The 25,744-nt window shown below is 39.1% G+C and overlaps 1 protein-coding gene and 1 long non-coding RNA gene across 6 annotated transcripts in view; one reads left to right on the top strand and one right to left on the bottom strand.

The window, feature by feature from the left end:
* The window catches only part of MDFIC (MyoD family inhibitor domain containing), a 51,392-nt gene extending 39,277 nt beyond the window's left edge, over positions 1–12,115 (bottom strand). For 2 of the 5 annotated variants that reach the window (XM_014282030.3, XM_005441764.4), the window contains exons 1-2: positions 11,976–12,115; positions 352–483 (exon numbers count right to left, since the gene is read on the bottom strand). In XM_014282030.3, the coding sequence (XP_014137505.1) occupies positions 352–483; positions 11,976–12,066 (223 nt within the window). In that variant the 5' untranslated portion in view covers positions 12,067–12,115. Of the gene's footprint in view, positions 1–351; positions 484–1,343; positions 1,385–2,950; positions 3,065–10,214; positions 10,255–11,975 lie in introns of those variants that run through there. The other 3 variants (XM_014282033.3, XM_055712948.1, XM_055712947.1) reach the window with 3 other exon arrangements.
* A 2,721-nt stretch (positions 12,116–14,836) lies between these two features.
* On the top strand, positions 14,837–25,474 carry LOC106631340 (uncharacterized). Its single transcript, XR_001334972.3, has 3 exons — positions 14,837–15,036; positions 18,264–18,354; positions 19,501–25,474. It is a non-coding gene; the product is annotated as an uncharacterized LOC106631340 (long non-coding RNA).
* Positions 25,475–25,744: the final 270 nt, after the last annotated feature.

The following is a 25,744-nucleotide window of genomic DNA, read 5'->3' as shown; positions in this document are numbered from 1 at the left end:
TAACCTGAGAAACCAAGGCGACGACACCTAGCACAGCTGCACACTGCAGCTCACATGCCTACTAAATATACAGATCCCATTACAAATGGTGAGAGAGATACAGAACATTAAGGCTTTAAAATGTAGATGCTACAGAGGTTTATATTATACTGCGCCACTCAAATCACACCTTTCTTTGAACTTACTTATGCATACTGACAGGTGTCATTCTGGGAAGCAAATTCCACAGACATGCATTATAGTTACAACCCAACTGTATTTGACACACATTTAGCCGAGTCAACAGGCAGTATATCCCATTACACTTCGAAGCAAGCCTAAACGGCAGCAATTTCTTCTAGAAATACTTACTTCTGACGAGGTCACCATCAGTGCGATTTCCCCAGACAGACTGGTCTTGTATCTCTGATTGTATACTTTGGTTACTGGGAGGCTGATTTATGTTTTTATCTCCTGCTGCGGTATTCTCTTGGTCAGTTTTTTCTAAAAGAAATTTTAAGATGTTAGTTTCTATGTCGTTTTTCCTCTATGTGAACAAAATTCATCTTTGAAAATTAAAAACAAAAGCACATGAAATATAACTTGTCTTAGCAACTCATGTAGTTTCCTTACAAATAACTGCTAATAAAGTTGATTTTCAACTTGTTTTCTCATCCAGATAAAAATAATTCCTCTTTAAGAAAGTCTTTTAGTCATATTGTGTTTCATCATGTAAAATAATACTCAGCAACTTTTGTAAAAAGAAGTTATGGTTGAGTTGGTTTATATTTAGTTACCTTCCACAAAATTTTCAGATAAAAATTGGAACAGCTTGTCACACAAAAAAGCATGAATTTTTGCCCACATTTATGTGGCTCTGGCATATAAAAGCTATAATAATTCCACAAAAGTCTGTTCTCTATTAGTTACAACTGAACATATAATTAATGACAAATATTGTTGAAACTTTCAAAACTGATCAGTACAGAAATTCAGAAAATGTGTAATAACACCATTACCTATTTTTCATTGAAAAAATTAGCCTTTTAAAAGCCATTCCTGAATAAAAGTCAATGTTTAGTCTATGATGAAAGGAAAAATTATGTCTTCTCTCCAGGTATATATAAGTTGTAGGGAAATTTCCATGGTAAAGTTATTTGAGGGACTCTTAGAAGATAGCAAATCTTGTGGGTTTGATGATTTCGCCAGTTCGCACACACAGACCTACATTTCCTCAAACCAAGGTGACAGCTTTAATTTCCGCTGCCATTAATGTTTTAATAGTCAAATTCACACACACAAATCTTTCTGTTCTTGATTGCTACAAGTTTCTCCTATTGGCATTCAAGGAAACGTTCCCCAACCTGGAATTACTTGGTTCATCATTCACAGTGACAGATTATCAGTTTGTATCATTTACTCGAGGGATCTGTAAAACACTAAATATTTTCAGTATTGATTATTTTTGGAGTATATGTACAACATTTAATATTTACAGTAAATCTAAACGAGCAGCTGTTGAAAAGTCTGTTAGCTCTATTTATTTGTCTCAAACAAGAATGTTTATAAGCCACTTATCACAACGTAACGATACCATATCCTCTAGTAAAGCAATGATTCCAGTCCTGAGACACAGAAAACTCAGTTATTGCTACTGCAACATATTAAAGGTTAGTTTCTTTATGTAACCAACAGCAGTTTGATTTTAAATCCTAACTTTCTGCCTTTGTTATCCACGCTATTAAACTGAGGCATTGAACATCACTCAAAATAATATATACCATATTGTATGTATAGTAGCATGTGCCTTCAAGCACTGCTGCTCCCCTTCTATTAATTTCCACCTCTGAAATGTCTGACCCAGCTACCTCTTTGGTACTTCTCTCTGAGCCTTCCCTCCCATTGCCACTTCTTCAACAACTTGTCACTACTTCCTCCAGCCCATCCCGAGATGAACCATTTCACTGGGCCTGGTGTAAAGTTACTGAAGCAATTGGGAAGAGATCCATTGACTTCAAGGAGTTTTGCTTCTTGCCCTGATGACTTAAACTCACCTAGATACTCATCCTATATAAAAAAACAGAAAAGGCAGATTTGTCCAACCCCTTTGACAGACCTCAGATACAAATTATTTCTACCTGATACCTATCAAATTCAAATCTGACTGTTTCGAAGTATGATGATTTTGCCTGTGCAGTTAGGTATTAGGTACAAGTGTGTTTCAAAAGTGTTTCAAAAGTGCCCTGAAATAGACTGAAGGAAAATAAGTGGTATCCTGGAGAGACCTAGCGTAAAAGCACTCTGCTTTCCACATAGAGTAAGCTTAAATGAGCTGTTTTAAGAGATTTTGCTCTTCAATGACTTTGCTGCAGTAGCAACACCAAGATTACAACAATATCTACCAGCAATGGTAGTACAAAACTGCAGTTACTGTATACAGTTTTCTTGTACAGGATATGACTTTACAATGCCCTACTAGTTCATGTAGTAAACAAAGAACGGTTCTAAGGAAACCTTAATATTAATATTATGGGGCCCTCAGTGTTCTAGATTACCTTTTTATCTAAGAAATCTAAGTGCAGAATACAATCAGTTATCATTAGTTATAGGGATTTAATTTTCATTCCTTTGCTTGGTTTCAGTTCGGTATCTTTTTCTCTCTTTTTTTTTTTTTTTTTACTAGGTAGAGCTTCTATGTGTATTTTTCACGTTTATTTTTATTATATTAGGTGGATATGGTAAAAGGCCAGTGAAAACCATGGAAATTATATTAACAGTTAAGAAGAAAGAGGAATTATTAAAAAGTAAAAAAAAAAAGTTGCAACTGAACACGAAACAATTTTGAAAGGAGGTTTACAATTAACGTTAATTGAGTATCTGTTGTTTGATCTATTGAATTCACATGAAGACTTCCCCACAAACGTGCGTAACAGAAACCTACACCATTAAACATACATATTTGGTGTCTTACTTTGCACTCCAGAATTATGCATGGATGCAGCTCATCTCCTGGCAGATGCTGCTCTGTGTGTGGTGGGCTGACCCTGGGCAGCAGCTAAGAACCACACAGCTACTCCTTCCCTCCCTGGCCCACCGCGGGACAAGGGGAGAGAACAGAAAGAGCACAAGTCAGGAAACTCGTGGACTGAGATAGTTTAGTAAGTGAAGGAAAGCAAGAAAAGAAAAGCAAGAAAGCAAGAAAAACAAGTGATGCAAAGGCAATTGCCACCTCCTACAAGCAGACCAAAGCCCAAGTCTCCAAGCAACGGCCACCTCCCCCAAAACCTCCTCCCCTCAGTTTTTATCGCTGGGTGTGACATTATATGGCATAGAATATCCCTCTGGTCAGTCTGAGCCCCCTGTCCACGTTGTGTCCCCTCCCAAGCTCTGGCCCAGCCCCAGCCCACTTGCTGCAGGGGCAAAACGGGGAAAGGGGGAAGAGCAAACCTTGATGCTGTGGGAGTGCTGCTCAGCACTGCCAAACCACTGGTGTACTACCAGCCCTGGTTTAGTCACAGATCCCAAACACAGCACCACAGGAGCTGCTATGAAGAAAATTAACTACATCCCAGCCAGCCTTAGCATGATGGGGCTTTAGAAAAAGTAGACCTTAAGCTATGTTTATTTAAGATTGTTTCATGCATCCCTTCTGACGCATCAGAATACTGAAAACAGACAAACAATGGTGTCCTGATTATTTTTTCTTGAATGTGCATCAGGTTTCAGTTTCAGAACACAGGAATTTCTTGATTATTCCTTTATAATAAACAGCTGATGATGGGATCATGACATTATTTTTCTGGTTTGTTCCAGAGGTGCAACTACAGCATACCAATTACAACCAACCACACATGAAGCCAGCCTCAAGAACATTCTTGAGTCTGTGTTTGGTTGATGCCATTATTTTTGTTAGGTGCATAAGAATATTAATAAGAGTAGCTGATGAAAGCTAACACAGTTTTGAGTCCGGTAAGAACTGACACAAAAGACCTTAATCTTCTCTGATGGGCCATGCTTGTGGCAAAGCAGCTTTAAGAAAGCCTATAGCTGTCACAGATACCAACGCTGGATCTGACCATAGACAGGTATTGTTTTTTTCTACTGCATCTGCAAATATATTTTTATACATATATATATATATATATATATAAAAAATACATATCTCTGCAAAACACTCAGTTGTTTTAATCAAGTTTAACCTTAAGAATTTGTATGCAATATGTCCTCAGTATTTCAGATGCTGCTTCCTTTAGTGCACCTTTCCACTTTCGTGTGGCCAACCTCCAAATCTGGGAGCCAAGAAAAAAAAAAAGAAAAAAAAAAAAAAAATCAAAGCTCTTCCTAGCAGTTCAAATAACGGAAAGAAAAGACTCATCGTGTTCGGAGTCTGGCACTGCTGAGGTAAAAATCCAGTATCTCTTCAAAACCACAGTAAGTTACTCTAGATCATGTCATAAAAGCAACGGAGTCTTCTTACCTATCACGGCTCAGCCCCAAGAGCAGCAACCCGGTAACTTGTGGCTATGTACTTCTCCTAAACTAACAGCAGTCCCTGAGGCCAAAAAGCTTCTAGCCAAAAGCCCCCGTGGGAGTGACACCCACACAAAGTACCCTGTGATTTATCCTGAAGGTAAGCATGGGTGCATACTCTACTTGTGTAGAGATTAATGCAAGTTCAAGGTTTAAATAAGGAAGAGACACAACATGCTGGCAAAGTATAGAATTGAGATGGTTAACAGCCCTAATCTTAACTATATTACAGAGAACTGGTAAGCCACTTAGTGAAAAAATTTAAAATTTTAATCACATCTCAAAATTACTGTTTCATGCAATAAGTGAACAAAGCAAACTCCTAATTTTTTTGTCATTTGGAATTATTAAAGCATATACAGATCACTTTTATAGTACATACGTGCATTTCCCATATAACTGTAATATTTATTTTTAAAATTACACAGCAATACATGTATTTCATAGAATCAAACCTTGTTTTCACTGTTAAGACTACTGTAACATTGATTGTTAACTCCTATTTTAGTTTGGAGTACATACCTCTGGATACATACACTTCTCTGCATCATGACATATACACTTTACAAGACTCCACCAACAGAATAGTATCAGCAGTCTGGGTCATCAACAAGGCTACTATTACAACAGCCCTATCAAAACCAAAATTTTACAAATACCCAGAATTGTCAAGAAAGACTTCTGTATTTAGGCAAGAAGGCTATGTGAGGCAATCTCTCTAGATCCCTTCCAGTCCTATCGTCTATGCCTTTATAAAGTTGTGGGGATACAGATCAAACTAATTCCTCAAAATTTCTTAGAACATCCCAGGGAAGTACCCCTCTCTTCAAAGCTATATTTATTCTACTTTTCTTTACGATAATGTAAAGTATATTGAGTGGACATCAAATCAATACACAAAACCGACAGAAAACACAAAAAAGATACGTAATGGACGTACATTTGCAGGACACCACAGAAAGCTCCAGTCTTTGATGAATACCCAGCTTTTCTTCTCTAAGTGCTTGTCCATCTGTATATTCACGTTACGGCTGCCCCCACACGACCCGCTACATCTCATGAGTTTACTCAGAAATGGGTCTCAGTGTGTTCAAATATGGCATCACACATTAATGCATCAGTAACTATAATATTCAGTCTCTGAATATGCAAAAACCTGGGAACAAGTGCCCACATTAAGTGGGTTGCACATCCTCAGAGTGTGATTGACAGCTGATTTCTATTAAATAGATGACACATAAGCCTATATACTGACTCAGCCACCTCTTCCAGGCATGTGAACTGTAAGAGTGCTTGACTAGCAACATGACAAACTGGACTTGAGAAACAGGTTTAGAGTTTGTCTATTGAGACAGGGAGGCTGTGGATGTAAAGCGAGTTAAAAATCCCGTTGCTACAACAATAGAAGGCTTTCTGTTCACCAACAATGTGGTGGACTGAACCAAGTAACCAGTAAAGCAAAAGAAACTGCTGGGAAAGGTTTCTGGAAACCCAAGCACATCATTCTCATCAAGGAGAGAGGGGCAAGCAGAATGGACCAGCACAGTGGAGTCACTCTGACCTCCAAAAACACAGTCAGGAGCAGTCCAACAGTTCTGCTGTTTAAGGACAGAGGAATGATGGAAGCACAGGGCAAAGCTTACTTAGGCACTTAAAATTGACCAGGAGCTGGGAAGTAAACATGATTTCTCAGAAGGCCCGAGTTAGCCCTGAACAAGCAGACACAGTTTTAAACATACCTGTACAAAGCTCAAACCATCCCAAATGCAATTTTGTCCTTCAAAGCAAACAGAAATGACAAAAACAAAGAAACAAACAAACCCAAACAGAGATCTATCAGAAGTAAAAAAGTTGAAGAATGTTTCCGAAAGGAAAGATAACAAAACAGTTCTCTGTCTCAAGGCTACAGCAGTTGGGAGGGATTTTGAAGAGTATGTGGCAAACTGCATTTCTATCACTTCCTTTGTTGATTAATACACTTGCTGGAAAGGAACCGCTGAGGATGCTATTTCCTACTGAAAATTCCACTGTTAGCAACAATAAATCAAAGGAACCATGATAATACCAGCTTTCACAATGCAAAACAGTAACACCCACCAGCTAAGTGCCTAAAACTTTTAGGCATTTCACATAACGAGTAAGTTCAACTGTGCTATTCATGTAACAGAACGCCTATTCCAGTTTATGATTTGCCTGAAATAATTTCATTAATGACTAGTTTTACAATCTAATTAATATTGCTAATCCAGAAATTATGGAGTTGGAAGCCTCCGTTTCGACATTTGAATGTTTTGAAAATAAAATAACAGATTTGGGGTTATTTCATTTTAGTGGCTTTCACTTAAATGCCCTATCACAACTTTCAACAGTCTCAAAAATGCCACTGAAAAAAATCAGTTTCTTAAAATTAGAGTAATTCAGCTGAACTTCTTGGAAGGCTCTTACACAGAATTTTCCAGGTGCAAGCTATGGAACTATGAATGTACTACAAGTTTGACAGCCCCGGACAAATTTCAGTTGTGATAAATTAAAAATTAGTAGCAACATGCAAACAGGTACTCTGCACTATTAAAAGCATTAAACAGTTCAGATTTATAAGTGAAAACTTATTTTCACAAATAATCATTAATTGTCGTGTGGTCAGTTATAAATTGATGTCATTCATGCAACAGTGTTTCACGTGTACAAAAGTCGTGTCACGTTCAGTGCTAAGCAATATTCAGTGGTATGGCTGTACTAGCACCAGCACAGGCCAGTAAAAGGGGACCTGCACAGTGAAAGAGTTGATTTTAAGGACACATTCCATATGTTCCAAAGATTTCTACTTTGGACTAGCTCTCAGATTTAATCTCAAAGACTGGAGGCTTATTAGTGGCTGGACTGCATTAGGCACATTCCTGCAGTGAATTTTGCAGATTATTTTGTCCAAAAGGAATCTAGTCCAGGTCATCCTCCAGGGCCACTCCGTAAGGCAAACCAAAGCAGAGGCAAACAGGAAATTAGCTTCAAAACGGCACTGCTGATCTAAATGAAAACACTAGCATAAAACACTCATAGCTGGATGCCACTTATTAGGAAAAAGCACATGTTTAAAGCAAAAAGAAATCTAACTTCTGAGAGCCTGGAATGGAATTTTAGAACTAGTTCTGATATAAAATTAGCCTATGAAATGGAACAAAAGTATTTCAAATTTGATGCAAGAACTTGCAGTCAACTCTATGAAATACAAGTCTATCACACCCATGTGGAAATGAGTCACTTTACTGGAACGGCATGCACGTGAAACCGAAAGCAGAAGCATATTTTTATGACAACTAGAGTTAGACACTTATGAAAGTTTTAGGTATTTTAGTCAGTAACGTTCAATAAACACCTCAGTACTGACAGACAGCGATGAAACAAATTAACACAGATTCACTCAACTCTTGTCAGATTGCAAGTGGGAGCACAAATGTAGAAGAAGTATTTGGTAAGTTTGAGTAACCTGAGTGCACTGGTTAACCGTTAAAATAAAAAGCCATTACTCATAACACAGAGGCACTGCTGGTAAAGTGCATTAATTATGCTGATAGTAATCGTCGTTGCCTCAAGAATGTCCAAACATTCCCTGCAGTAAGTCTTCTGTCACCCCATCTCATCTAGCCAGCACATTCCTTTAGCGCTCCTCATCATGAAAACACAGAAAGCACAGCAAACATGAAAAGGTTTGAATCACATACTTTAAAAGGAGCACATGTGTTTTGTACTTTTCTGAATGGAAGTACTACTTGCTGAATATGGTTTCTTCAGACACCAGATCAGATCTGCATCTCCATCCAGCAAGTGATGTGACTTGCACCAGAAAGAATGGTCACTTGTAGAACCTGATCCTTAATATTTCCACCAGAATTCTCCACACTCCTCCCCCACCCCATCAAAAAAAACAAGACATTATAGTGGATTTCCATCATCTAAAGTGTTATTAGAAAGTTCTTATAGTTGAAATGCGGTTATCAGTCTCAATTTCATAACAGGGTTCTTTTTGTTATTACTACTTATTTTCTTTCTGAATTGAGAAAGCTAAATATTATTCATTTGTTATTCTAGGTTACATTTAGTTACAAACAAGCAAAGGTAAAAGCATTCCAAATACTTGACAGGCTTACATCTTCTAAAATGTGGGCTGATTCTCTAAATATAGAATGCAAGAAAGAAGTTCAATGAAAATGGAACTATGGTTTATGCAAATGCAGAGGATTTAATGAAAAAAGTCTAGCCATAGCCCAGGCAATAATCACAACAAGACCTTTAACACATGGAACATCTTCCTTAAAGCAGACAGACTAATGGTCACCAATTGTCATATTCCTTCCTTAGAGACACTATTTTGGTACCTTCCAGCAGAGAAAATACTTAATCACAGCCAAGTTGAAGCAGTCTGAGCATAGAGATGACACTATCCACTGACTACATTACAGAGCACACAGGTAGAAGTAGTCATAATTTGATTCTAATGCTGGTGGAGCTACAGGAGAAGAGAGACAGCATGACATCGTCCTGAACAGGGGTGCATGAGTAAAGCTAAGCTTTTGGAAGGATGTGGCAAAAATTAACTAGAAGTTTTCAGAAATTAGGTTACACATTTCATCCTGTAGTCTGCACCTTAAAGCAGCTGACTCCATTGGCACAGATAATAGTTTAAAGACTGAAATTGAGTATTGACATTGCCACAAAAGAAGACGCTATGAGTTTATTTGCTCTCTCTCATAGCACACCAATTGTGGAGGGGCAAAGTCCAATAATCTAATATTTATGCATTAATTCAAAAATGAACAAGGAAGACAGGGGAGATGTTGAGAGACCATGTTGGTTAAAGTAACACACAAACATTAAGTTACAAAAGCCAGAGCATGCCACACCTGTAGGCCACACTATGTCTCAACCCACAGTTTTCACCATGGCCACAACTGATGTATATCCCCACAGCCTGCCTAAGCGTCATTCCTTTTGTCTGTTTTTTAATTATGTTGTGGGATAGCTATTTGTTGAATATTTAAGATTCAATTGAAACTTCTTTTCCTTTGATGGAAAAATACAATTTGCCTTCAGCATCTGAACATATATGAGAGCAAGCAAAAGGAGCACTTTGAAGATCTGGATTTTTTGATGACACCTCACAGAACTACAGTAGCGAAGTTTGTTCTCAGGATATAAGGTAGTTATACCAGTTAAATATAGAAAGCATATTACAGTATGCTGTTACCAATCAAAAAATATTTCTCAGTAGAATGCAGTTAATGTTTTATCATACATGTAACACAAGCCATTTTTTCTGATTAAGGAATCTTTATTTCCAGGTGGATATAGATTTCAGGTATCTCACTGTGAATATATGGAGTCACCACATAAACATGATGAGGTGATTCTATGTGAAGCAGTAATTATTTCAAATTATCGCAGATTTTTCCAGATACATCTAGCCTATTTCCATAAATAATATGAATTTCAACCACAGCTTTTAAAATTATCGCCACATTCTAGAGAAGTAGGTGTACTTTGGGGTGTCTTGGGGGTACTACAGAAAGAGCAGGACGTGTTGAAAGTCCCAGACATACTATCTTAGATCTTCAGTCCTGGAATATCTGGACTACCTTACCCTGTAACCACACGCTGCAAAGCTGACAACAGAAATGCTGGAATATGGACTGGAAATGTTATGAACTCACCTCTTCCTCTTTCCACCCCCATTTCCCCAACAGACTTAGGCTAGAAAAAAAGCAACAAATATCCACAGTTATACTTAAATCTAAGTTCATTAGAACAAAAATTATGTATCTGAATGCTGAATTCTGTAAAAAAAACCAGCCTTGTCTTTCTGTGAGCCATACATATGCTCTAAAATTGAGCATGTGCCTTGAAAAGTGTGGCCAGTGAGCAAACCTGAATCAATCGATACATTACACTTGCTCGTGCCTTACCGATCCCTAAGAAAGTAACTTGAAAATCCTCCACCTCAACAGCTGTGAGCTCTAATTGTATCACTCAGATTTTCTGCATAGAAGTTGTCTGTGGACAGATCAGTATTTGTTGCCTTGCTTTTCATAAAAAGAAGAGCATATATAGAAAACCTTACAAAATAGAATCACATAAGACTTTAATTCTTGAGTCAAAACTCAAATGTAAAGTAGCACTGTCCAAATGACACTACTTTCCAAGCTAGTTAGCTCACCGACTTAGCACTTCAGTAACTTTGATGTATGGCCTACATGCAGAATTTAACCAGTGTGGCCGCTTGATCACATGACAGATAAAAACAACACATTGAAAATAAACACGTATCACAGATACTGATGTTTCTAACAGTTCAGTTATGCATACTTGATCTTCTGTATCAAATCTTTTTTTTATTATTATTTCTAACTGTTTAGAAGCTCTGAGTCATTCTCTGGGATAAAAAAAAAACCAACCCAACAATAAGATAAGTATAAGCCAATCTAATTTGTCTCCCTGCCAGAACATTTTTTTTACTCAGCTGTGGATACTTTCTGGTTTCTCAAAAGAGTCTTCAACTTTGATTTCACATAGCTATTGATTTTCCAAGTTACAAAACCAAGACTGCATCTCCAATCCACAGTTGCACAACTGTGTTACCAGGCTCTGCTCCAATTAACTAGTTATGAATAAAGTTACAGTTTTAGAATCTGCTTATTTGTTTGTTCTTCAGAGACTTTTTAAACTCTTGTCCGAATTCTGGAAAACAAGTACATAGCTGTAAATAATAATAAAAAATTAAGTCTCAACTTCACAGACCAGGACCTGGGAGGCAACCATACTTCTCTATTTTGTGGATAACCTGCAACACACCTTGTCAAACTTCCCTACATGAAAGTGATCAGAATATCAATGGATTTTATAAATAAGACATAACTTAAAAGAATTTCTCTTTAAGATGAATGTGCTTTTCAACAACCTTTTGAACAGCTGATACCAAACAAGTTAATACTCTCAGAAACTGGTTTCAGCTGCAGCATCACAGAGTAATCTCAGAAAAAAAACCCCAGCAACGTGACCTCCAGCCTGAACCACGATCTTGCTCCTAGATTAACCTTTCCCAATCTACTGCAAGACCTGGAAGGCAAGCTTTACAGGAAAGAGCTTCTAAACACAAACACAAAGCTGAGAAACAAGAAAGTGATTTTTTTAAGAAGCAGCTTCTGCCTCTGAATTGCTGCAGTCTTCCACGTACTGAAAACGAGTGCTGACAACAGTGCACCTTTTTTTTTTTTTTTTTTTTTTTTTAATTTCCACAAAGGGATTCCCGGTTAAAACAATGAAGAGGTGGCCCTGAAAGCTTTACAGAGTTACACCAACGAGGGGAGGTCGAGGGGAGGGGAAAGAAGAGGGGTTAAAGCCCACAAAACAAATCAGTAAACGTATCATTCAAATAAAAAGCGCAACAATTACAGAGAAACTTTAAAGCAACTTACCTCGAGGGAGAGAGATCAAAGAGCTGTTTTCAGTCGGAGCTTGCTCTGGCCCTTCAGGCCCCGGAGGAAGAGGTTCTCTCACTTGGGACATCTGCCAGCGCTCTCACCGAGTAATGAAGAGCCGTCACCCCCCTCCGACAAAACTAACACGCGACCCTGAAGGAACAAGCAAATGAAAGGACTCGTTAATGTATTTTATGCAGAAAACTCACGGCTCGGGGGCGAAGGACTGAGGAGGGACAGCAACGAAGCGGCGGCAACTTTGCGGCGCGGCGCCGGGCGCGCCGCCCGCCCGCCCCCCGCGGCGAGCACCCGTGGGGCCGGGGGGCGGCGGCCGCGGGGCGGGGGCGGCCGCGGGCCGAGAGCCGGGCGGCCGCGGGGGGTGCCGGGGGGGCGGGCGGCGCGCCCTACCGCCACATCGCCTCCTGCTCCGCCGCGGCGCTCGGCCCTGCGCCGCGCCCCGGCCGCGGCACCCGCCGCCCCGTCGCCCCCGGCGGCCGCCGCCGCCTTCTCCCGCCGCGGGCCTCCCCCCGGGCCTTCCCTCGGGCCGGGGCGCGCACGCACTGGCACTCGCACCCGCCGTCCCCCCGCCGCCACAGTCACTCGCTCTCCATCATTTCCGGACAATGAAACATCCCACCCCGGCTGGCGGGGCCGCGGCAGGGGCGGCGGTCGTGCGGCTCCTGCGGAGCGCCGGGGCGGGCGGGCTGGGCCGGGCCGGGCTGCGCGGGGCCGGGTGGCCGGCGGGGCGCCTCGCTGCCCGCTGCGCTCAGCCGGGCCTCCCGCCACTGAAATTCCCCCAGGAGGCCGAAAGCCGTCAAGCAGAAATAGGGAGGAAGGAAAAAAAAAAAAAAAAAATCTGAAAGGGAGGCTTTCATGCCTGGCCGGGACTCGCAGCTGCAGCGCTTGGCAGCGGTGCGGGGGCACTGGTAATGGTGCAGCCGCTGGCCCAGAAGTCGTCGGCCACGGCCACTCGCCATAGCCCGGCTGCGCCTCGGGAGCCGCGTGAGGTGGCACGTGCAGCGCCGCAGGCCCCACGCTGCCCCAGTGGGCTCCCACGCCTGCCCCAGCCTGCCCCCCAGCCTGCCCCAGTGGGCTCCCACGCCTGCCCCAGCCTGCCCCCACGCCTGTCCCAGTGGGCTCCCACGCCTGCCCCAGCCTGCCCCCCAGCCTGCCCCAGTGGGCTCCCACGCCTGCCCCAGCCTGCCCCCACGCCTGCCCCAGTGGGCTCCCACGCCTGCCCCAGCCTGCCCCCCAGCCTGCCCCAGTGGGCTCCCACGCCTGCCCCAGCCTGCCCCACACCTGGCCACCTGCCCCAGCCTGCCCCCATGCCTGCCCCAGTGGGCTCCCACGCCTGCCCCAGCCTGCCCCCCAGCCTGCCCCAGTGGGCTCCCACGCCTGCCCCAGCCTGCCCCCACACCTGCCCCAGTGGGCTCCCACCCCTGCCCCCATGCCGGCCCCCCTGGTCCGCTGCCTCGAAGACCTGTTCCAACACAGCCCAGCCCTCACCTGCACCTGAGCTGGTGGCACACAGCGATGCCTACAAAAAGGACTTTAAAGCAAGCATGTATAAAAATACACAAAAGAACACGAAGAACAGAACAAGCATTTTCCAAAAGTAAAACCCAAAAGACCAAACTGCTTCCTCCACCGCCACCTGCCATCTGGCGTTACCCCTCCATTCCACCTATAGGAGATACATTTCTTCCCCATGGCACAGACCGATCTGCACATCAGCCTCATGCTCTGCTCCTGCCCACACCGTGGGGTGCTGCAGTATCGCTCATGTGTGCGCTGGTGCCCACAAGCTGCATGGTTTACCTTGCTGATGCTATCATGGTGTATCACCTTCCTCTGCCAAAGTATGTCCATGTTTAAACTGTAATTTCCTTAAAACTTAGAAGCAGATTTTTAATTATGGTTTAGTAAATGCACTTTACTAGTATGTCATTACAGTGTACAGCCAGTTTTTTGGGGGAAAATAAAAGTAGGAAGACAAAACAGCCAAGTTACAGACTATCTACATCCTAACCTAAGAGGCTATAACTGAAGGATATTTATTTTGGTACCATAAGTGCTAAGGAACATGCTCAGGTATTAAAAGTCCACTTCTTAAAGTTTAGCACTTCCCTGCAATGCTTGCAAACCAACCGGGATAGAGTACAAGTATCTGGGTAGGAGCCAGTTTGTGTGACACTCCACACACTTCAGAGACTACTCTTATTTCAGGCATCATCAATAACTTTGCACCACTGTATAGCTTTATTATTGGTCATTACTGGTTCAGAAGAGAACAGTGTGATGAAAGATGCATATACTTCCCACTGAGAAATACTATCGTTGGTAAGCATTTCAGTAATCTAAGATGTTCTTCGGAACAACATAACCTTCCTTTAAACTCTTTCATGACAAATTGGAAAAAAAAATGTTTATGTGGGGAAGAAGCTACGTAAGAAATGCATTTTGGGCACACAAAATTATTATTGTACTGCATAACAATAATATCGATCTCAATATTTATACTTTTCATCTACGAAAACACTGCATAATTTTCCATAGCTCCTTCTCTCCTTGCTGCCCTGGGGGCAGAGCGATTGAGACATAAGGTAGAAGGACTTACCTCAAACTCCCAAGTGAGTCAGTAGCAGGAGAGTGGTTATGACTCATACTCAACGTACAAGCTTCTGTTTTTCCCTCTGAAACTGGAAACATAGCAGGGAACAGGGAGGAGCGATAATTTAGCCAACCACACCCTGCCTTCAAAATATATCATTGGATAATAAATGCCTATGAAAAGCAGATACCATCCAGGGTCGGTGTTTGGGTTGTTGGTTTTTTTTTAACCTTATCTATGAAACCCACATGGTAAAGTCCATGGTGTTCAGTTTATCTTCTTAAAAAAGTTGTTGGGATGAGCTCACCCTGCCAAGGTTCATCTGTGTCACAGCCCACATAGAAATTAAAGCAACAAAGTGAATGGAAGAGGATCTTCAGCTGATATTGCAACTGGTGCAATGGGAGATAACCCTAAGAAAAATATGATTGGGAAAAAAAAAAAAAGGTAAGCGAATATGATATACAGAAAGCACAGCTCCCTGAAATAGCACATTAAAAATATTGAGCAATACATAATACATTATGTACCAAAGACTATGACTGTAAAAAGATGGGTCCAGATGTGGTCACTGTTAATGAAATACCATAGATAAGCAAAGCTCATCAGCGTAAGCCAACCATGCAGCACTTCCTGACAGTACAGCATAGGTCTAACAAATACACAGCTAATCTAAAATAATTGTTTTTATTACTTCCCTTTAAAATATGTATCATTCTAAAATGTTAGTGAAAATTCTTAGGAAGTGAGCAGTTCAGACGTCAACATCAGCAGCTTTTCAAGTAGGCTACAAATACGAGATATGCTGTCTCTGATTACAGCAATCGAGCTATAGCCTGTTGCACATACATATTCCATATACTCTTCCATTGCTAGATCATAAAATTCAGGTATGGTCTTCTAGACAATTCGTGACAGGTTTTGGGAAAGATGTGAATAGAAGCTAAAAACTCTTGTAAATAGACAATATGTATAGTTTGTAGGCAGGTAAAAATTCCCTGAAAGAAAAAAAATAAATCAAAAAACCCCCAAACTTCAAGGTTTTCTTCCCATTAAAACATCTCTGTAAAACAAATTCCTATTAAAACTGCAGAATATAAATTAAAATTAAAAATGTAGAATATAATCATGTCTTCATGGCAAAATTGGTCATCACCATTTTCTAGTCTGAGCTCCTACACAAGCGGTAGGATAGATATTACCTCCAGCCAAAACAGACTTCTCACTGAACAAAAGGAAGTGTTTTAGAAAGATACAAGTTGTTTATTTAAAGTACAAGTTGTTTATTTAAAGTAAGCTCACAATATCCTGAAATTAACTACTGCAAAGCTTATTTACTTACATTGCTAACAACTTGAGCTATATTTCTAGCTTGAATTTTCCGAGGCAAACTTTTGGTCTTTGAGGTTTTTTGGATACCAGATAGTTTGCTGTGGAGGAGGTTTTGGATAGCATAGTTACTCATCTCACCAATGCTGCAGAAAGTTTGTGCATAACTCTTCACATTAAAAATATTTGATTAGAAATATGGCTGCTTACATAGTGAAGTGACCGATAACTCTTATGGATCAATGCAGGTGTAGGTACCCAAATTTTCTCGTCATCCTAACGCTTACCCTCCTCAAGGCCACTCTGACTGATGCTGACTTCCTTCCATCAGCGGGAACAGAGGAAACCGGAAAATTTTTACACCCTTCTTAACACCCTGGGTCACTTAAATGGTTCTGAAAGATGGGCAATAATATTTATTATATTTTTTGTGATTGATCGCTTCTACCTTCGTACCTTTGTGTTCAAGATATCCTTCTGCTATGTCTAAGAACATGATTTACAACTTTGTAATATGTATCTTTAACATATATGTAGCACTCTAAACTTCATAGCTCTTTTCAGTATTAGGATCATGGCAGGATCTCTGTCCTAAATATATTATAGTGTAACAATGCTGAAATGGGAAGACTCTTACAGTTAAAAGGGCTAAATAAAAGACTTGGAGTTAAACCCAAATTATATTACAAAATAACAGTATTACAAGTGAAGCTTACAGTATTTTTACTTTTTTTTTTTCCCCCGAATTTAGCTCAAAAGCAGAAATACATGCAGTGTATGCATAAAAGCACAGTAAAAGGGAATTTGAAGGTCACTATCATGCTGGTTTCTTTTCATTCCTGGTGTTCACGGCCCAGCTTGTCTATTACCCTTCCCCAAAACATCCTGTTTAAAGCCATGTAAGTTGTCAGGTGCCAGAACAAAGCTGAATGCATCTGTGTTGTAGGTGAGAATTTGTACTCTCTATACCATAACCACTAAAGTGCTGCGGGATTGAGGGTGCCTTAGACACCAGCTGGTCCTAACAGGGCAACCAACCCCTTCTAGTCCAAGGAAATCCACCAACAAGGAGCACCAGCCAAATAAACGGTAGGATGCCTGTAATGGAATTAGAGACATACATTCTCCTTCCGTAACCAGAAATGGAATAAAGAAATGCATTCTCTTTTTGGAGAAGTGATTCATTCCAGTAATGCTGTACATTGTCCTGGCAGCAAGAAGTAGTCTTTCTACCGTAAATGAATGTTCTTCAGGCTTGATGTTTTTCTGCCACGGGATGGACTCCGCAATGGGGAGAAAGGGAATATGAGGCTTAATGACCACTTTGTGCTGGCTTGAGCCAGTAATTGAGAATTAAACTCAGTGTAAACATGAATTTAAAATATGAAAAGGGATTTCCCCATTTTATTTTTCTGTTTATAGTAAGCATAAGAGCACTAGAAATATTTTGTTTCTGTAAAATATTTTCTAACACAGATGGCAAAGATTTCATTAAAACCGATAAATTATAAAGTAAACCAAAATAAAATATTCTGAGATTAATTATTTCTGATCTAGCTCTAGTGAAGTCCAAGGAGTTGCAAGAAGATGAATTGAGCTCAACAAGCTTTATCCTGCTTAGGGCGAAAGACATCACATGGCATGGTTTATGGTAGTTTCAGCTATTTCTTAGCAAGCTCAAGCAAGTAGCTCACTCAAGCAGGTAATAGATCTCACATGAAAAAGTAACAGATCATATATTGAGGCATACAAAATGACGTTTCATCACAACAAAATGTCAACTAGTAATTCATTACATTCCTACAAAAAAGTCAAGAAGAAATATCCAGTGTTCAATTACAAATAAGACTGCTGGATTGCAACAGTTAATTTATTTGCATATATTCTCTTCAGCTATTCAGCTTTTCACTTTGCAGTTAACTTTGCACCTTAATAAAAAACTTATTTAAGACTTCAGAAGAAACTTGAAATTCAGCAAAAATTAATCTTTCAAACTCTTTACTGATTTTTTTAATGCATTCAAGATTATTTGGGTTTTGTCTTAACATTAAAGATCATCTCAACAAAGGCAAACGACGGACAACAGCATCTCTTACTTAACAAGACAGAAAGTTTAAAGGAATATTGATTAAAAACTGTGGCTAACTGAACACAGAATATCGTAATATGAACTATATAGCACTTCATAAATTTAGAATAACTCTAAGAATTTACCTGAACCACTTTGTCATAATAATCCTAGAGTCTGTATCTATAGCAAGAAAAAAAAAAACAAACAACGAAACAAAACAAAAAAACCCAACCACAAACAGAAAACTAAGCCAAATATTCCTCTTGTTTTTCAGGTTAACAAGGCTTCTTTTGCTTCTGCAACCTGAGCAGTATCTGGATCTGGCATTATTCTACATTAGTATTTTATGCACATTCCTTACAATTGTGAGTATTCATGAAATTTACATTACCTTTTCTCAGCAGTATCAAACTAATTGCCAATATCAAATGACTTTTGCAAAAATACCGTATCTAGAATTCCACAAAAATAAAAATTTCCATATGAAAAGTATACCTAGTTAATCCTTCCCCCCCAAAAAATAAAATTAAAAATACTAAAACAAGCATGTCTTACAAACAGAATAAATAATGCAGTGGAACAGAAGACTGTATGCTATATTGCTGTGTGAGATCACGGTATCACATCCGGAGATCTATAAACATTTAGTTAAATTTGTGCATCTTCAATATGAGTTCATAATACACAGTATCGTTGCTCCTTTTGAGCTGCCAGAGAGTACACTGTGAATGAGTATTAAAAATATTGTGCATTCTATGTTATATTTTCATAATATAGAATGCTCTTACTTACATAGTGTGTATTGTTCCTAATACATATTCAGTGCCTATATTGTAACAGCTCCTCTGGAACCACTCACATGTATGCTGTGAATGTGTATTAACAGCAGAATGCATTTGCATATTATGCGTCCATAATACTGAAGGCACAATCAAATCTTTGATAAAAAGTCATTGCTATACCTACAAACAGAAGGGATTTTCTTGTGTTTCTCATTCACAACTGTGCCATCTTGAACAGTCCTTTCTCACCCATATCTTTACAACTCACAAAGAAAAATAAAATCCGGTACTGCAACAGTTCTGTGAATTTTAGTTTTCTTGAAGTAAAATATTTCATGAGGTCTTTTTTTCCTCTCTTTGTTATATCTCATAATGAATATTTTCTTTAATTGCCAGAATGTATCTTCCTGTTTTGTTCATTTTGGCATCCATGTAAATGACTGGACTAAGGTCTTAGTATCCAATGCTTATTTCGATATTACATGTAAAATATAGGTCATGGGGAAAAAATCTATAAAAATAAACCTCAGTCAGTTCTACTAGTATTTTCAACTATCATGATTTGGTTTGTTTGTGTATATTTGCCTAAAATGTGTGGTGTTTGGTTTGTTTTTTTCTTCCAAGCCAGGAACACACAATTCCCTAATTTGAACAGAACTAAAATTACAAAATAATATAATTACAAAACTTCATTTGGATCAAAAAGTTATTTTTTTTCTACATTGACAGATGAGCATCTTGGCAACCCATGCAAGAAGATATGGAAAAAGACACCCTGACTTGTCTAAAACAAGAGTTAAAGAAAAGTAGTCTTCTGACTCAGTTTCTTGCTTAGCTAAATGAAAGTAATACAAATCTTGGGGTCCAGGTCCAATATAATTCTGTGTCTATGCTCCCGGGACGGGGATTTCCCCTAGGAAGCCAAAGAAAAGTTAAGGACAACTTTCCTCATCCGGTAGACTTGCTGGAATAAATAGAGATGAGTGGAAATTATCTGTACCATTTCAAGGACTGCATAGTGACGATACCGACTTAGTTTTAAAATACTTTCAGTTGTATTATTTTAATAAGCAGTACTGAAAGGTATTTTATAGTTCTGATATCACCACAGAGATATTAACTCCAAAAAGTATTCAGATGAGCATTCTGGCAATTAATGGCAAGTATAAACTACCAACCGTACAAGAACCAAATATTTAAGCATGACTAGACTGATACCTCAGCTAAAATATTAATATAATCAGAAAACACAAATTAGATTCAAAGGATCCCCCATATAGCTGGTACTTTTGAATCACATATGGGAATGCAGTCCTGCCCACTGAATGATGGGCAATTACATTCTCCATTAATATGTGTAATACCTGCCACATATCAGAGAGAGAATGTGTGTGTGTATGTGGACATAAAATCACCGGAATTTTAGTGTTTTCCACTTAAAAGAAATGGTTACATTTTAGTTTAGTGAGGAAGCCTATTACAGTGTACAAATTCCTTCATTTCTCTTTTCCTTTTTTCTGTGGTTTATGTCAAACATTTTAAAGTATTAATGAAAATGCTGTAAAAGCCATAATGTTAAAGTATAATTTTATTTAAGATTGTTTTACATTATAAGAACTATAAACAGGCACCTGTAAACTTATACAAGCAGTTATTTTGAGATCTGAGCTGTGTTTTTATTTCTTTTATGATTGTAAATAGAAGATAGGTTGTTTTGGGTTTTTTAGAGTTATTTTATAATTTTAACATACTAGCTGCTCACTCTCAAGGATTGTTTTAAGATATAAATGGCAGCAGTCTGTAAATTACCTTGATCATCAGTGATCAACAAAAACAAGTTAAATCCTTTTCTGTGGGTTTCCAAAGTGACCTTTATGTCTTCTCAATAATTTATTTGAATTTCATTTTAATACGCTTTATTATAATAATTGTAAAGTTCTGATAACCATGATCTACAGCCAAGTGAAATCCAAGCAATTGTGGCATGGGTGCTTTCACTGTAGAACCTCTGGTGTTCCAGTCCTGGATCTCTGACCAGTTCCCTGATTTTTGCCTGATATTGTTATGATGGTAAAAGAAGTTCTAAAAAAAAGTCAGGTTTTTTTAATGTAATAATGGTAAACCAATCCTGAGCTTGATCCAATACTCTCCAGACTAGTTAGACTTTCAAACACACTTTTATTGTGGGCTTCAAGAAGATTTGAGGCTTGTTTTTTAGAGTAAAAGGTATGCTTTTAATTGGTTTATACCACGAGTATAATTGAGGAGCAAATCAAGGGAGTAGCACAAATGTTACTGCCGTTTTTTCTCATGTATTTCTCACCTGCAGCGGGGACAGGAGGCATCCCAGCCCACTCCATTTTTCCCCACCTCAGCATCAGTCTGTCCCGAGGCTGGGAATGGAATAATTCCTCCTGTGGTCACCCCCCCACACACAGACCAAAATAGCAAACGCTTCTCACCAGAACTGTATCTTGCCTCTTCATGTTACCATTTGTGGGTAATTCTGAAAAATAATCGTGTCAAATTTAGAGAAGGGTTACTGAAGTGCTTTCCCAAAACAACGTAGCATCAGTAAGGTCTTATTTTTCTTTAGGAAAAAAGTACAATTTACATCTGGAAATTTATGTGGAGGAGCGCTCAAGGCTCCTCATTCAATAAGTAATTCAAAAGTAAAAAAGTAAAAAAATCAGTAAAGTATTCAAATAAGATTCAATAAGTATCTCCTTCTGCCTGCCATTGTAATAGGATCAAATATTCTAAGAATTTATTTTTTTAAATCTTCAATAATTTGTGAGAATGTGAAAATTATGCAAATCATGCAGTAAAAACTTGGTGCCATATATGAAGAATTAGTACAAAAACCCTAAGTCTTCAGAAACATCTTAGTTATCAGTCATTGATTTTTATTTTTATAAAACTGTAGCTGGAAGAGAGAAAACATGAGGGTAAACAGAAATGCAAAAATATGCTATTTTTTTCCTTTTTAATACCAAAAAAGAACTCTCTCTTACGATATCCACAACTTCTAATTTCTTGTCACACTTTAAATTCTTCTCCGTTATGATGTTTTTTATGGAATGAGAAGAGATAATGGCACCAACAAGAGCCCATGACAAAGGACACGGTGTTATACTTCTTAAAATAAAGCAGGAGACATTTGATCTCATTTTCTCAATGTAAATGAGTGAACTTGAGAACAATGGGGTGACTTTGGCCTCACGTTGATGCAACCAAAACCAGAATCTTGACCCATGGATACAGCAATCTGCAAAATACTGCATTAGTTTGCTCTCTAGTTTGCAAGGTAATACACAGTTCGGGTATTTGGTAAAATAAAGTGAAGCTTTTGGAAAAACGCAACAGATTTCTGTACCTATACATTAATGTTTGTCTAAGTATCTGTCTAGACACCCATAGTTAACTACAATCACAATGTGCATGCGTAAACGATATGGTACAGTAGACCATGAGATTATACATTTATCCTCATTTGTGAAGGTGGATGCCTAGAACCCATGAATGGAGAAAGGTATGTTATAAAGTATTTAATCCTAATCAATACTTATTAAAGGAGACAAAGTTAACAGTAAGTCAAATCTGCAGTACTTTAGGAAAAAAGCAGCAAGCTGGATTTCTTATCTTGCAATAGTTAATGAAGTTTTATGATTTATTTTAACCCTGAACTGGGCTTTAAAAAACCTTAATTGTATTAATGTACTAAAAGAAATACAATTTTCACTTACTTTCATTAAGCATGACAGGTGACAGTTCCAAAGATAAATGCTGAAACTTGTGAAAATTGCAAGTTCAGGTTGAATTGACAATAATATGGTAGTAATGGGATAGAATTGTGCTGCTTACTGCATTAATACCACAATTTATTTTTTAATGTATGAAGAATATTTAATTTAATTAATTTATTACTAGGTTCTTTCTTCTTAAGTCTTCCTTTCAGTCTTTGGATTTTGGTTTCATTTTAAAACATCCTGGCTATTTATAAATCCACAGCTAATCGCATAAAATATCAGTGTTGGGAAGGAATCAGTTTTCTGCATGCCATGTGCAATCTGGGAGACTGATAATATAACTAAATCAATTAAAGGGGACGTGGCTCTATTAAGACTGAAAAAGTTGTACTATTGTCACCTGTGCTAGACTCTCTGCAAAATCAGAAGATTTAAACTTGTTCAGTTTATGATATGTCACTTATCTTTGTAAAACACAGGCTACACCTGCAATGCCCTAGCAAAACCTAGCTTTTTTATTTCCATTTGTAAATATGTACACTACTGTACCAAGTCAGTGTTATATTTAGATTAGCAGAGCCTATATCATGGTGTCAGAGATCTGAAGCTCTTGAACTGGGACTGAGAGGATACTACCATAAAATATTTTCATTGCAACTTTATCATTCAAAATACACACACACACTCCATGCTGCCATGCACAGACAGGGTTTGCTTGTGTTGTACTTTTGTGATAACCCATGTAGTTGAGTTGTAGCACTTTGGGATAAGCAAGCAGTTAAAAAATTTAATTTCTAATGCAGTTAATGAGTAGTTGTAAAGGTGTGTGTACAGTAGACGTTTATGGAGAGCTATCAGCAAGAATGCTTGCAGCACCTAGAATAAGCAAATATTTGGACTTCTTTAGGGATAAAGAACATATAGATGGCAATTGATACATAAGTTTAAACTTCAGAAATTACAATTATGAAACCATTAAAGCAATCTCCTTCACAGTTCTATAAAATCAATATGGGAAGGGTTTCTGCAGCAGACCTTTAGCTGTGGTTTGGGATACAAAACCCTTTTCAAGTAAAAATGCAGGCAGTTTTGAGTATCAGACAGTTCTGAGAACTAACCCTGTCAACAGGGGTTGAGCTTGTCTTTGACACCATTAGGGACAAGAAATAATGTAAACATTTTCGTGTTGAATGTAAATGAATATATTAAGTCAAGTGTAAATGACCATGAACCTGTTGGTAGCTTTCTCTGCTAATATCACATATTTCTGCTCTCTGCATGTTGTATAAGCTTTCAGTTATGGACTTGCAGCTTATAGTGCTCTTTACATTTCCTGTACATCTGGCTCATTATTCTCGTGACCTACCAAAATTCACATATAAATTGGTAATGTCTCTTAAATTTATTAATCCAGTTTGATTAAGAGACAATGTTCATAGTGGAGGAGTATATGAGGCAATTTATGGCTTTTGAGGGTGATTAAATGCTGAAGTGGAGCCAAGGCATCTGATAATCACAAGAGCTATTTATTGCTGGAATATTCCAGCCACAAGAACATTTTTCCCATCAGTCAGTAAAAGAAGCACATTTTAAAAACAACATTAAAAAGGCAGATTTTTTCTAGGTAAAGGAAGGTTTGAAATGCCGTATGTAACTGCAGTTGAGAGCCCCCGCTTGTGTCCTGTGAAGGGCAGTTATAAGTAGGGTGTGTATAGAATTCAGAAGGTATATGTTCCTCTCCCTAAGAGCCGGGCTAAAGGACAAGTAATTGCATGAGGGATTTACCTGTGTAGAAACCGAGGGCTGAGGCTGAAGTGTGAACATGCGTGATTTGCATTAGAATTTATAACTCATTTTCATACTGCTACTGTAAATGAGTAACAATTATCATCTGCCAAACTGGCCTGTTAGCACATGTTGGAAACAAGTCCAGAGTGGCTGCAATTCTCTGGTCTCATGGGAACAGACCTGTTTTATTTATACCTCCAAAAATATAAATGAGTTAAGGAATGACGCCTTAGGAAGAGGCCACTGCAGAATTAAGAGAAGGAGGATTCTGGTGGAAAACCTTTACAAGAGCTTGGATTGGAAGTTGGAGTTGAGGGTTTGGAGCATTTTTTTGATGTTGGCTTATTTGGTTTTGTTTTTATAGGTGATGCCGTGAGTCACCAGTAAAAGGCCTATGCAGAGATACTACTTCATATTTATTTAGATAGCAGATAGCAGGAGAAATCATTCACAGATCCCATACAGTAGCATGCTGTACACAAAATAGCCAGGTTTGGTTATTTTATATTTTTACAGAGAAGGTGTCGCTGGTTCTCATGTGAAAACCAGGTAACATCTTCTGCAGCTGAACTACTAAACACAAAGATGCTAGGCCGTAACCAGATGACTTCCAGAACTGGGGAAACCAATCTGTAGATGCCCAGTGACATTTCTGATCACCATTCTCCTTCAACCTGTTCCTCTGAACTCGTATGCCTCAGTCCAAGGCTGTGTAAAATTCAACCTTCTTTTAATTTACTGGAAATGGAGAAGGAAAGGGAAGGAAGAAGCTGAAGAGTTGGGCAGGCAGGTTTGGGGAGTCTGTCCAAGCAGACTACAGAGGAAGCAGTTTATTTCCACTGGTAAGCTGGCACCTCCTTAACCATTAGTCATAAAAAAAAATGTAGCATTTGTCCTTCTCACTTCACCTACAGAGAAATAGAAAAGGAGGTCTCGTTTGCCCCAACAGTTCTCTGTCTTCAGCTTTCTGACGTTCTCACTTCATAACTACTAGCAAGGATTCACAGAGATAAAAGGGAAGATATCTGAATTACTGAAAATACTCTTTTTAAACAGCACCCTTGCAAGGGCTGGAGATAGACTATTGCTGCACAGTAAAAAACAAAAACAAAAACAACAGTACTTTTATTTACAGCTGTTAGATGTCTAATTTCAATGTCTAGTTTCTTCTCCCTAGGTAGTTTCAGAAGGGAGAGAGGAAGGAGGTGGGAAGACTGGGGAACACGGTGTTGCAGGGGGGCACGGATCTTCACACCCCTTTGCTCGCAGATGCTCTGTAGCTCCTGTTACACCCACGGTCTCACGTGGTGAGAGCACAGAACCGAGGAACCGCTGTGTTGATTCACTCCAGAGACTCTTCTAGAGCAGTCTGTCTCAGAGAGCAGGCAATGCCAGGTATTTCAAGGAAAAGTGCAAGATGTCAGTCATAAAAATGG

This window comes from Falco cherrug, chromosome 5 (genome assembly GCF_023634085.1).
Source record: "Falco cherrug isolate bFalChe1 chromosome 5, bFalChe1.pri, whole genome shotgun sequence".
NCBI lineage: Eukaryota > Metazoa > Chordata > Aves > Falconiformes > Falconidae > Falco > Falco cherrug.
The sequence above is the reverse complement of the archived record's forward strand: the minus strand, read 5'-3'. Positions and strand labels throughout refer to the sequence as shown.